The sequence below is a fragment of the Solanum verrucosum genome, unplaced genomic scaffold, assembly GCF_900185275.1.
Source record: "Solanum verrucosum unplaced genomic scaffold, falcon-dt-bn FXZP01001237.1, whole genome shotgun sequence".
Taxonomy (NCBI): Eukaryota; Viridiplantae; Streptophyta; class Magnoliopsida; order Solanales; family Solanaceae; genus Solanum; species Solanum verrucosum.
The window spans coordinates 773,273-784,740 of NW_026019558.1; the positions used below are offsets into that span (position 1 = coordinate 773,273).

Here is an 11,468-nt window from a genome sequence, read left to right on the forward strand (position 1 = left end):
CTTTCCCCAATAAAAAGAACACAACAAATAGAAGTAATTTCCTTACCACAGAAAATACCAACATTAAATTTCTTAAGCTTGTTATCTCCTGTATTCAGATTAGTAAACCAGAAATAATAAAATATGAAAAGAAAAACACAAAGAACTATCCGAGTCCACAGAATCCACTGTGTGTCCTTAAGAAATTTAATCCCCTCAAGTACCCGAGGTTGCAGATTAATTCCTCCCAAGATAAAACGGATTAACCATTAAAGAAGTAGCGGTACCTCAAACTTTGATAATTTCAACGAACTCAAAATGACAGCAACGAATCACACACACAGACACGATCGATCGATTTTGTTTTGTAAGAAATGTATGCAAAAGAAGGGAAGAATTCGATACAGAAAAATGAGAGAAAACCTCTCTATTTATAGCCAACAAAGGGTAAAGGTCACAACTCTTTGGAAAGAAGACAACCTTTCAGAAAGGTCACAATACTTTGGAAAATGCATAACCTTTCAAACGGTCACAATCCTTTAGAAAGGACACAACCTTTCATAAAGTTCACAACCCTTCGGCATAGTCACAACCCTTCATTTCCTGTTCACACCTTTAAAACCCAACAAATTTAAATATAGGCAAAGTTTATGTAAATCATACTTTTGATTTTTTAGTACTATACCTTTTCTTATAAATTTCAAATCGATAGAATGAAATGCATTACACAAGCACATATAGTAATAAACTATTGAAGAACATATTACACCTCTTTGCAATGTTTTATAACAGAGTTTGAGCACATTGAAAATGGCGAGATAGAAGAAATTCAGCAAGAAAAAAGAATTAAATGACAACCAAACATAACTTGATCAATCCATGTATAAATAAAAAATGTTCATAACTTCACCATACGCAATGTCTCAAAATCTCTGTTGTGGTACGTACAAGATTTTTGGTGGTGTGAGATTGAGAAAATAGCGTCTAAGAAACTTACATGATACTTATTCAGTTGGCAATTGTCAATTTATCATACATAGTCATGCTTTTTGAGCCATGGTCATTAACCTTACTACATTAACTACAATTAGTTAAATTTCAGATAAAGATTTTAAAATAACATCTGAAGTATATATACCTCTAAATGCTAAAACAATTGGCTTCCATCATTTCAGCAAGCAGATTATAATCAAAACAGCACATAAAAAAATTCATAACTTTGAATAGCACCATATTAAATTGATCAAACATTTAAGCCGAAAGTTCATTGTAAAAATGAGTTGATTCATACTGACCGTAAAAAATCAAACAATGCCTACCAATACAGCTTCAAGAGAATGGCAGAAAAAATGAACTGATCACTCTGTTATGTATATTATACCCTGAGAATCAAGAAGAGATATAATTTAATGTTCTTCACAATAATACCACTATACCAGCTTACATTAATCGGTCGCAAATGTGCAACTTTCCAATGCATCGGAAATTAAAGGTGAAAATTTAATCTTAGACACCCATACCATTAATTTATCATATTAGAAGAGATCACCAACTAGGAAAATGGAATCCATGATTCATACAACTTACAGAATTATATTCACAATCAATTGCCTACGAAAAAAATCACATAATTAAGTAATGCAAATAATGATGGACATTTCCAATAAACACCTCCTCACTTAGGTTTCTTAAAGAAAACATCAATGTACAGAGATAAGTTTAAACTAACAATATAATTGCAATTTGAATTACTGCATTATCAATAGACTATGTGAACGCATATAATTGGAGTTCTAAGCTAAGACTTAAGGTGAGCTCCATCAGGAGCTTTGTGAGATTAAGATAAAACATTCAGCTATTAAATTGAAAATTTGAAGAGAATCAAGAGGTAGCTTGAGCAAAATATGAGAGATATACTAACCTCAAATTGCTACAATCATCAGTGGAAAGAAAATAGTACTTCATTTGAGAGTAAAAAAAGAGCAGTGTGCATGCTTTTGGAATAAAGTTGTGTTTTTTTTTTTTGGGTAATAAAGTGATTTGGGGATGTTGAGTGACACGTGCAACAAAAAGAATAGATATATAACTAAGTTAAATGATGAATTTGTCCTTGGTTTGGAGTCAGATATTTTATCATAGATATTTATCATTTACCCTTGTATGTTGACTAATTATAAATCCGCCATCGGTTGTCCTTGGCTTCATGTTTCTATATAATAGAAATGGAAATATAGTAGTACTACAGTTTGTATTAAGATATCTTATAAAGCATATTCATTAATATTTATTTTTGCTTAAATTTTAATTTTATTTAAGCTTTTGTAATACTAAAGTTCAAATTAATTAATTAGTTACTTATTAATAATCATTAAAAAGAAAAAGTTGTTCTGTGTATAAAAAATAAATAGTAATATTATTCCCTCCAAAACATTAAAAATAGCCTTAAAACAAAAATTTCCCACTAATTCCCTTAAAATATTCAAACCAACCAAATAACTACTCCCACTTCCCATTTAAAACTCCCACACCCAAATCCCATATCATTTTCCCCCTAAAATTATTACTTTTCCTTCACCCTCTCCTCTTTACCTTTACCTCTAATTCTTTTTTTACTTCATTTTCAGGTAATCTTTTGGGTGAGTGTGAATTTTAATTTTTTGCTAAATAATTTTTTCTCCTGTAGATTTTACACAATGGAATAGATGGTAAATAATTTTTTAAATTTAAATATTGATCTTAATTTTTTTAATATAAATAATAATCTTAGTATTATTTAATTTGTAGACATTTTGTATTTTACAAGTTGTTAAACCTAATGCATTAATGCCACTACATATTGAGGATTTGTTAAAATTATCATCACATCGTAAAGTTATTTATAGGGGACCTTTAATTGATTTCAGGTAAGCCTCAATTTTATTTTTGTTTAATTAAATACGTAATAGTTTTATTCTTGATCGGATTTGACTAGTGCAAATTAAAGGATAATTTTGCACATGAGATTGTGATCAATATAAGTATAACTTAAAAATATGTATTTTCCTATTCCGTACACCTAGCTTTTGTTTCCGTAGAAATAATCATAAAATCGTTATTATTCACATAAGTGTGTATGAGAGAACATCATAAGAAAATTCTCTCATCCATAATTTTATATATTTTTTCAAACCAAACCTTAATATGAATTTGCTTTGTGAATAAACTGAACTTTGATTAATTTTTTCAAGACATACAAAAATATATGTGTATCAATATATGTTTATCTAATTATGTATATATATTTTTTTGTTTCAGATTGATCCGGGGATAGAGCTTACTTCACCTTGGATAAGAGATTGACTAGCAACAACCTAAATCACCAAACAAATGCCGTAGAATTTTTTATATTTAGTTGTTGTGAATTTTTTATCATTTAAATGTAATGTTGAAGTTATTATATACAAGTTTGTATTACTTTTATTTGACATGAGTTTGAACTTGTGAAGCTTATAAATATAAATTGTTCAGTGAAATTTTATTTGCATTAAGTGTGTTATTCAATAAGATTATTTATTTATATTATTTTTAAGGCTTAATGTAAATCAAATTTCATTTTTATTATTATGATAATAATAATTTTATAAAACTCCACAAATTAAATTATGTAAATATTGATCTTATATCACAAAAAATTTAAATCTACAAAAACAAAAATATTAAAATATTGAGATGATATTGTGAAGGTTCTAAATCGTCTAAATTGATACTATAAAACCTCCACAAATTTATTAGTCATTTTGTGGGGGGCATCGTGGAGGTTTACTAAAACCGCTACAAATATGCTCGTGGCAAGAGTAGTTGTAGCGTTTTAAAAAACAGCCACAATTTAATTTGTGGGATCCCCAAAATGCCACAAATTGACAAAATGACAAAATGACCCCTATAAATTGAGCATTTTTGTTAGAACATTTCATGTTCCTCCTATACCCTGCATCTACATGCCATTAGTTTTCTTTTAGAACATTTGGGTTTATAGCAAAAAAATGTGAGCATCGTAGTCAGATGAATTGAAATTTACTGCAGAATCTAAGCTAGTACTTTGTTGTTTACAATAATTTGTTACTCATCATGTGATTAATATGTATAAAATACTCTATAATTTTCATTCACCGCAAAAGCTAAATTAAAACTCAAACAAAAGTACGATTCAACAACTAGGGGCATGTCATTCAGAAAGAAAATCAATCAAAATATGAGAAAATGTAAGGTACAAATCAGTTCACATCAATGAAGATGAAATGAATTGAATACATGCTCACTCGAAAGTCATAAAAGTATAATCTTAAATATTACACGGAACCTAGGATCACAAGTGAGCCCAAGATAACCCTGAGTCTGGCATATCACAAGCATACCGAAAATATAACTATGTAAGCAGAAGCATCACTGTAAAGTGAATCAAAACTGAAAGGACTCCAAGTAAAAATATATCTGAATATCCATGGGAAGCAACCCCAAAAAATACTGAACATTGACTATATCTAAAAGCATCTAATACTGATGAGCTGCTAAGACAAGTCCCCAGCTAACTCTAATAATATTGAAAACTAATAATGAGCTAACTAAACCAAAAACATAAAGAAACGTCCTCGAACTATGAGGACTCACCACTGAAGTTGTTTAGTATGGGCTGAAAGTCAAACTAAGCGTGATCTGGATGATGAGCACCTGAACCTACATCATACAACGATGTAGCACAAAAGTATGCATCAATACTCTGAATGAACTGGACATGCAAGATATAGATACTAAGCTGAATAATATAAACTGAACATGGAAATAGGTTGTACTGAAATATAACTGAGATGCCATGACTAATTACTAATCATAAAGATAACATGTTGAACTGACTACTGAAGTAAATGTTGATAACATGGTCAATGCAATAAGAGTATGACTGTGGGAGCTACTATTAACCAACATAAACCATGTGAGCTAAGCATGGAGTCTGATGGATACGCCTCATCGAGAAGATCAAATATACCTTGACAGGGGTATAAAGGCATGACTGTGGCTTGATCACTAAAAATTGATGCCCACCAGAGGGGACTTCTGAACCTAGCTAAGTCTACTCCCAACTAAATATGTATAGCTAAAATGTACTGAAATACTGAGTAGCTCAAAATACTGATATGATATCTGAGAATGCAACATATATATATATATATATATATATACTGAAAGATATGACATTCAAATTCTGAAGAGTGATTATCTGACTCATCTGCCTAGTAAGTATAATTCATGAAATACTGATAATTAATACAAGCTAGGGTTCTGAGTTCTATACACAAGACTATGCAAATTTTCCAAGAAACACGTTATTTAGATCGTGGAAACTGTAGCAGCTAAAATCTCAATGAATCCCCAAGGTTTTGGAAACCCTGGGTTTGAACAATTTATGAGAAATTGAAGAACTTACTGAATTCTAAGGACCTAATGGATGGAAGGAACCCACTAGTAAAATCCCACATACCTGGTGACAAAAACTATGGAGAAATCTTTTGGATTTCGATGCTGAACTTGAAGAAAACCTCTGTTTGTTCTTGGGAGAAACTGTCACCTCTTTCTATCTTTTCTTTCTAAGTTGGATGATTTTAGGAGAGAGAGGGTTCTAGGTAGTTTGTGACTAGATTATTAGGCTTAGACTGAGTTAAATGACGTAGTTTAAGCCTTCAATGATGTAGTTTAAGTACCAAACGCATATGAAAAAAGACCAATGCAACCCTAACTTAAAAGCTGACGAAGTGACTTCAAGACAGGCTTCACGGGCCGTCTAGAGCACAATGGCCCGTCAAGTGGGTAGTGAAGATCCTCTGCTCGATAGGGCTTCACTATTTCGGGCATAACATTTTACTCCGAGCTTGGATTAGGAAAACTCGGTGGCATTGGGAATAAAATTCAGAGATCTTTAATTTGATAGGTTATAGGCCACCTAATTTATTTTGTGCTGAAAGATATGATTGTTTGAAGTTGACCCTGAACTCTAAGTTTGACAAGTCTCCTTTACATACGACTTCACAGTCCGTATGGAGCTTCACGGACCATTTAGACGTCAGTGGTCGTTTACCAGTGACTTGGGGGTGCAACCTCACTTAAAACTGACGAGGTGACCTTCAATAGGGGCTTGACGGGCCGTCTAAGGCATGATGGCCCATCTAGTGGGTCATCATGCTGCCCTGCCCGATAGGGCTTTACTAAAATGAGCATACAATTTTACTCCGAGCTCTTAATTAGGCAAATTTGGTGGCGTTGGAATGAGGACTGAAATACCTTTAATTTGATAGGTCTTGAGCCACCAAATTCATTTTGTGCTAAAAGATATGATCGTTTGAAGTTGCCCCAACACTCAATATCTGACTTGGGTGCAACCTCCTTGACTGGGTGACTTGTACGGACCCCTAGACGGGCCATGCAAGTCACCACGGGCCGTGTAGGGCGCCGTCTAGGTGACCTCTCCGAGAGCAGTCCTGGACGGTCACTCACGACATCCCCTACACGGACTATATAGGATGTCCTAAAGGGTCCATGGTCCATTTTGAATTCGTGGACTTGCCCAAAGTTCTCCTTTTAGCCCTTTCTCGAAGTCTGAGATGTTACATTTTCTTCATTCTTTGGCTAGACCTTAGACATTATTTCTTCATACTTTTATATCTAGACCATAGTAAGTTGGTGTGAACTTTTTGCCAATAAAATTACGGATACAATAAAAAAGAGGAATTACTAACTTATTAGCTAATAAAAGTTAACCTCTGGTTTGACTTGTCCATTCAAATGGTAAAGAGAAAATTTTGCATCTTTTATTCAATCAAACTACTAAAATATATTTTATGCGAAGTATTAAAGACCAATAGCATGTTCAAACAATTATAACCAATTCGAAACTAAATAAAAAGTCTGCCGATGATACCTGTTTATAAAAGATATTGGTTTAAAATATCCTCCAGGCAACAAATTGTCCGATGGTTAGAAAGCTTCTTACATCTTAATAGTATTAGCTTAATTCTCCAGCACAAAAATCATAGAACAAGTAAAACTAGCAGATATATGCTTTGTTAATAGGACAATATGAAAAATAGCTTTGTTAAAAGGCTCAATCAAATTAAATTGTGCAAAGAGAGAAGTAACAACGTGTTGATCTAATTTACAGAGAATCGTAATATTTTCAATCTCATATAAACTTGAAGCACCCTATGTACATGTACCGCTGGTGAATATTATTATGAAAAAAAAACAAAATTAAGCTCCTACCTCCAACAATAAGACTTCATTGGTAACCAATGTAGAAATAATATAATTATCTACCAATTCCTTTAACAATGCAAATTCACTTAAAATTCATAAAATATATATAATATATAACTCCATCGCAATCTTTTTCTACCTCTAAACATAACTTTAACACTGCGATGTCCAACAAAGAGAAGATTATTGAACAGAAAAAGCTAAAGGTGATTGCTCAAGCTAAAGGTGAAATGGTGACAAAATTAAGGTGGTCAATGGTTGTTCTCATAATCCACTGGAGAAGAAAGAACATAGAATAAGGAATGCAATCAAAAGGTGATTGCTCAAGCTATTACCATGGAAGATGTAAAAAATGTTAAGGATGCAAATCTAAAAGTGGGTGTACTACGTGTCTATTTAGCTACAACAGTAGGACACATATCTAAACACACATCAATTTCATAGACTTAAATATCTTTATTTTTTAATCTATAGACATTAAGCATACATGTTGAAACAAGGTATTTCTAATAAGTAGTGTATGAACAAAATCTATTTCCTTATAACAAATCTTAACTTTTAAATTTGTATTACTTTCTCCAATTGTCATTCATCTTTACTCTCTGAAAAACTACATCAACATTTTCTCTTTTCAAATGATTATAACCTCATGCAGTTTTTGCGCGCAATTCTAATTATTCTATGAAAATTCAATTTAAATGACCACAAAATAAAATGCATGGGTGAATAGCTTGCATTCTTTTCACATGTTCATCATTATTAAATCAAAGTATTGTATAATGAACAATGTATATCCTTAAATCTGACGACTGCTTCACTGAAGTTACTGCACGTTATAGCAATAACTAAAACCAATTATATATAATTTTATTATATAAGTAGTACTCTGTCAATGAGATGGATGATTACAATTTACAGCTAAAAAAAATAAAATACATACTCTCTTTATTTCGATTCATGTGGTATTCTTTATTTAGTTAGTTTCTTTTTTATGAAAATAATATTTTAAATTTTGTGTCCAGTCAAATTAAGACACTTAAATTGAAACAGAGGCAAAGTAATAATTTAATTTTTAAATATTTATTAGATCCTTAATGAAATGATTTATTACCACACAAATATTTATGATTTTTCTTAGGTCATAAGTTTCAAATGACATTTTTAATCCTCAATCTCATTTTATGTGACACCTTTACTTTTTTTAGTCAGTCCCAAAAAAATTGATACTTTTATATATTTATAATGATTTAACTTTAAACTCTCATTTTACTCTTAATTAGTACATAAATATCTATGGTTTGTTTTGGACCACAAGTTTAATTTTTTTTTCTTACATTATTAAACTTCATGATCAGACAAGTACCTTCACATATATCAGAACAGAGAGGGAAGAATAGCATGGTGCACAAAACATTCCACATTGCAGGGTCTGGGGAAAGGTCACATCCCATGAGGTATGATGTAGACGATCGTCCCTAATGCAAGCATTAATAATTTGGCTTGAACCTGTTATCTATAGATCAGAACAACTTTACCGTTATTCTAGAACTACCCTTCTTAGAACATAAAACCTATTTCTTAAAATTCTTGTTCAATCAAACATCTTCACAAAATCAGAAGGGTGAGAATACTATTCCCTTGAGATTTAGACAAGTTTTTCTTTAACCGCAATTTTTTCATATTTTTTTCATATTTTATATATATATTGTCAATTATTGTGACTTTTAGTACTTTTTAAATAGTTTCTAAGTATGTAAATTTACTTCAAAAGATTCTAATATTCCATGTCTCAATTCATGGTAAAAATATAAATTGTTAGATTATCGAAATTCAAAATGTGTCACATAATTGAGTCAGATAGACGGACAATATAGTATCATTTAATACCGTAATACTCTCATGGTAGTCTGCATATGCGCACGTTAAATGAAAGAAGTCAAATCATGCATGTGAAAACCCTATTATAAAAGACCTTGCATACTCTTCATATTTTCCATCACAAACTCTTTTATCATCTCATTCTCTCTTCATCGATTTTAGTTCTTTCATCCTTGCATTTCTCTCTCGAGACTCTTTTATAGAATTCCAACAATTTCTCCTGCTCCTCAGAAGCCCGCAAATTAAACTTTAATGGGAAAAATTAGCATTTCCCTTTTGCTCCTTATCCTCTCTATAGTGGTTGCAGTCGAGAGTACTAGTACTGGTCGACTGCATCCACGCCTCCCTACCTTTGTGGAGACTCAGTGCAGAAAAACTCGTTATCCGGAACCTTGTGTGACATTTCTATCCAACTATGTGAATCCTACATCACAAGATCCTCAAGAAATAGTTCATGCTGCCTTGAAAGTAAGCCTAGTTAGGGCTATACATACAAAAACTTACATAAAAAATGTCCTCAAGGAGCATAATAAGAAAATGAAGGCTAAGGATCATCAAGCAATAAAAGAATGCTTAAATGAAATCAATGATGGCATTTCCCAACTCACAAACTCTGTAATAGAGCTTCAAAATTTGAATTTAGATGGGCAAGAAGAGTTTGTATGGCATCAAAGCAATGTTCAAACTTGGCTTAGTACAGTATTAACTGATGCTTACACTTGCTTGAATGGTCTAAATTCAGGCCATTCCAATTGTGGTAAAGTGAAGGCTACAATTAAAGCTAAGGTTCTTAATGTTGCACAAGTTACTAGCAATGCTTTGGCTTTGTTTAATGGATTTGCTTCTAGATATAACTCTTCTCATCATGGCTAGGCTAGCTATGAAAATAAATAAATATTAATGATGTAGTCTTGTCACATATGGTATGTATTGGTCAATTAATTATTCATTGATTTTATGGCTTGTTTAATGGTGTATACAACCTTTATTATTGTCGGTGTAATTTTATATGTTGTAGCATATTAATTATTTTTCAGGTGACTAGTTTCAATAATAGTTGATACGGTGTAACGATCCACATAGTCATTTTGTGATTTTTGAGTGTTTTCTATGTTTTATCCCTTCTCATACGTAGTTTTAGTGTGGTATTTATGGTTTGTGGGGATGGATGACGCAATTTTTGAGATTATTGGGTGAGTTTTAAAAGAGTTTTTTCTGTTTGGAAAGTTGATAAGTTTACTTAAAGTCAACGTTTGAGGAAGATGAGGTTGAAATGAAATTCTGATACTTTTATTAGATTCAAAATGTGTTTTTGACTCGGGTGGATGGTTTGTATGGGTCCCAAATGGCTCAGGTGTGACTTGGACCTTCTGATATATTTCTAGTAAAGTTAAAGAATAAGATTGACCACAGTTAACTTTCGATCAAAATGATATCATATCACTGATTTGATAATTTCAACATGTTTGAAACATGTTAATTTATAATCAATTTGCATATTTGGTTTATGTCCGGAATATTCTAGATGATATTTTCAGGCACTTATAAAAAGGTAAATAAATAGGGAGAAGGAGAGGAGGGAATCCAGCAGATTGGACCCAAGTAGAAATCCTTCTACTATCACCTTTGTGATTAAAGTAGAATTTTGAGAGCAGAGATTATGAAATTGAACCAACAAAATGTAACATATTGTTAATTCCTAGAAGAAACATGTAAAAATTTGTAGTGGTGGCACTACTAGTCATGTTTGTTTCTTCAACTTGGTCATGATGAATTTAGATTTGAACTATTTCTATCACGCCCCGAGCCTACACCCTGGACGTGGTCGGAACTCGAAAATCATTGTTGGCCCCAAGCAAACCCTTGACCTGACATACTTAGTCAGCGGAAGACTTTAAGCATTAAGAAAAGGATTCATATGCTAAATAACTCAACTGTCTAAAACTAAACTCATAATGTTTTAAAAATAAACATTTAACTTAGCCAAAATAGCAACTCAAATCTGAATATAAGCCAATAACAAAATGATGACGAATGAACTAACATTTGACTGACTATCTATGAAGCCTCTAAAACAACTAAGATGGATGTCGGAACAGGCCCACGACATCCTAATGAACTAAAATGATAAAATAATGAAAAAAAGGGATCCTCTGGAATGCAAGGAGGCTCACCAACAACTCTGAAGCTCAACTAGATCAACGATACGCTAGATGTTGATCCTAGTTACCTGCGTCTACATCATAAGACGATGCAGGCCAACTGGCACCAATACATTGTATGTACAAGTATGCGAGTTGGAATGCTAAACACAACTTAAGCTTGAA

The 11,468-nt window shown here is 32.2% G+C and overlaps 1 protein-coding gene across 1 annotated transcript; it reads left to right on the top strand.

The window, feature by feature from the left end:
* Positions 1 to 9,393: 9,393 nt before the first annotated feature.
* LOC125816998 (21 kDa protein-like) lies at positions 9,394 to 10,014 on the top strand. The gene has a single exon (XM_049496618.1). The coding sequence runs from the start codon at positions 9,394 to 9,396 to the stop codon at positions 10,012 to 10,014; it is 621 nt and encodes a 206-aa protein (XP_049352575.1).
* The last annotated feature ends 1,454 nt before the right edge of the window (positions 10,015 to 11,468 follow it).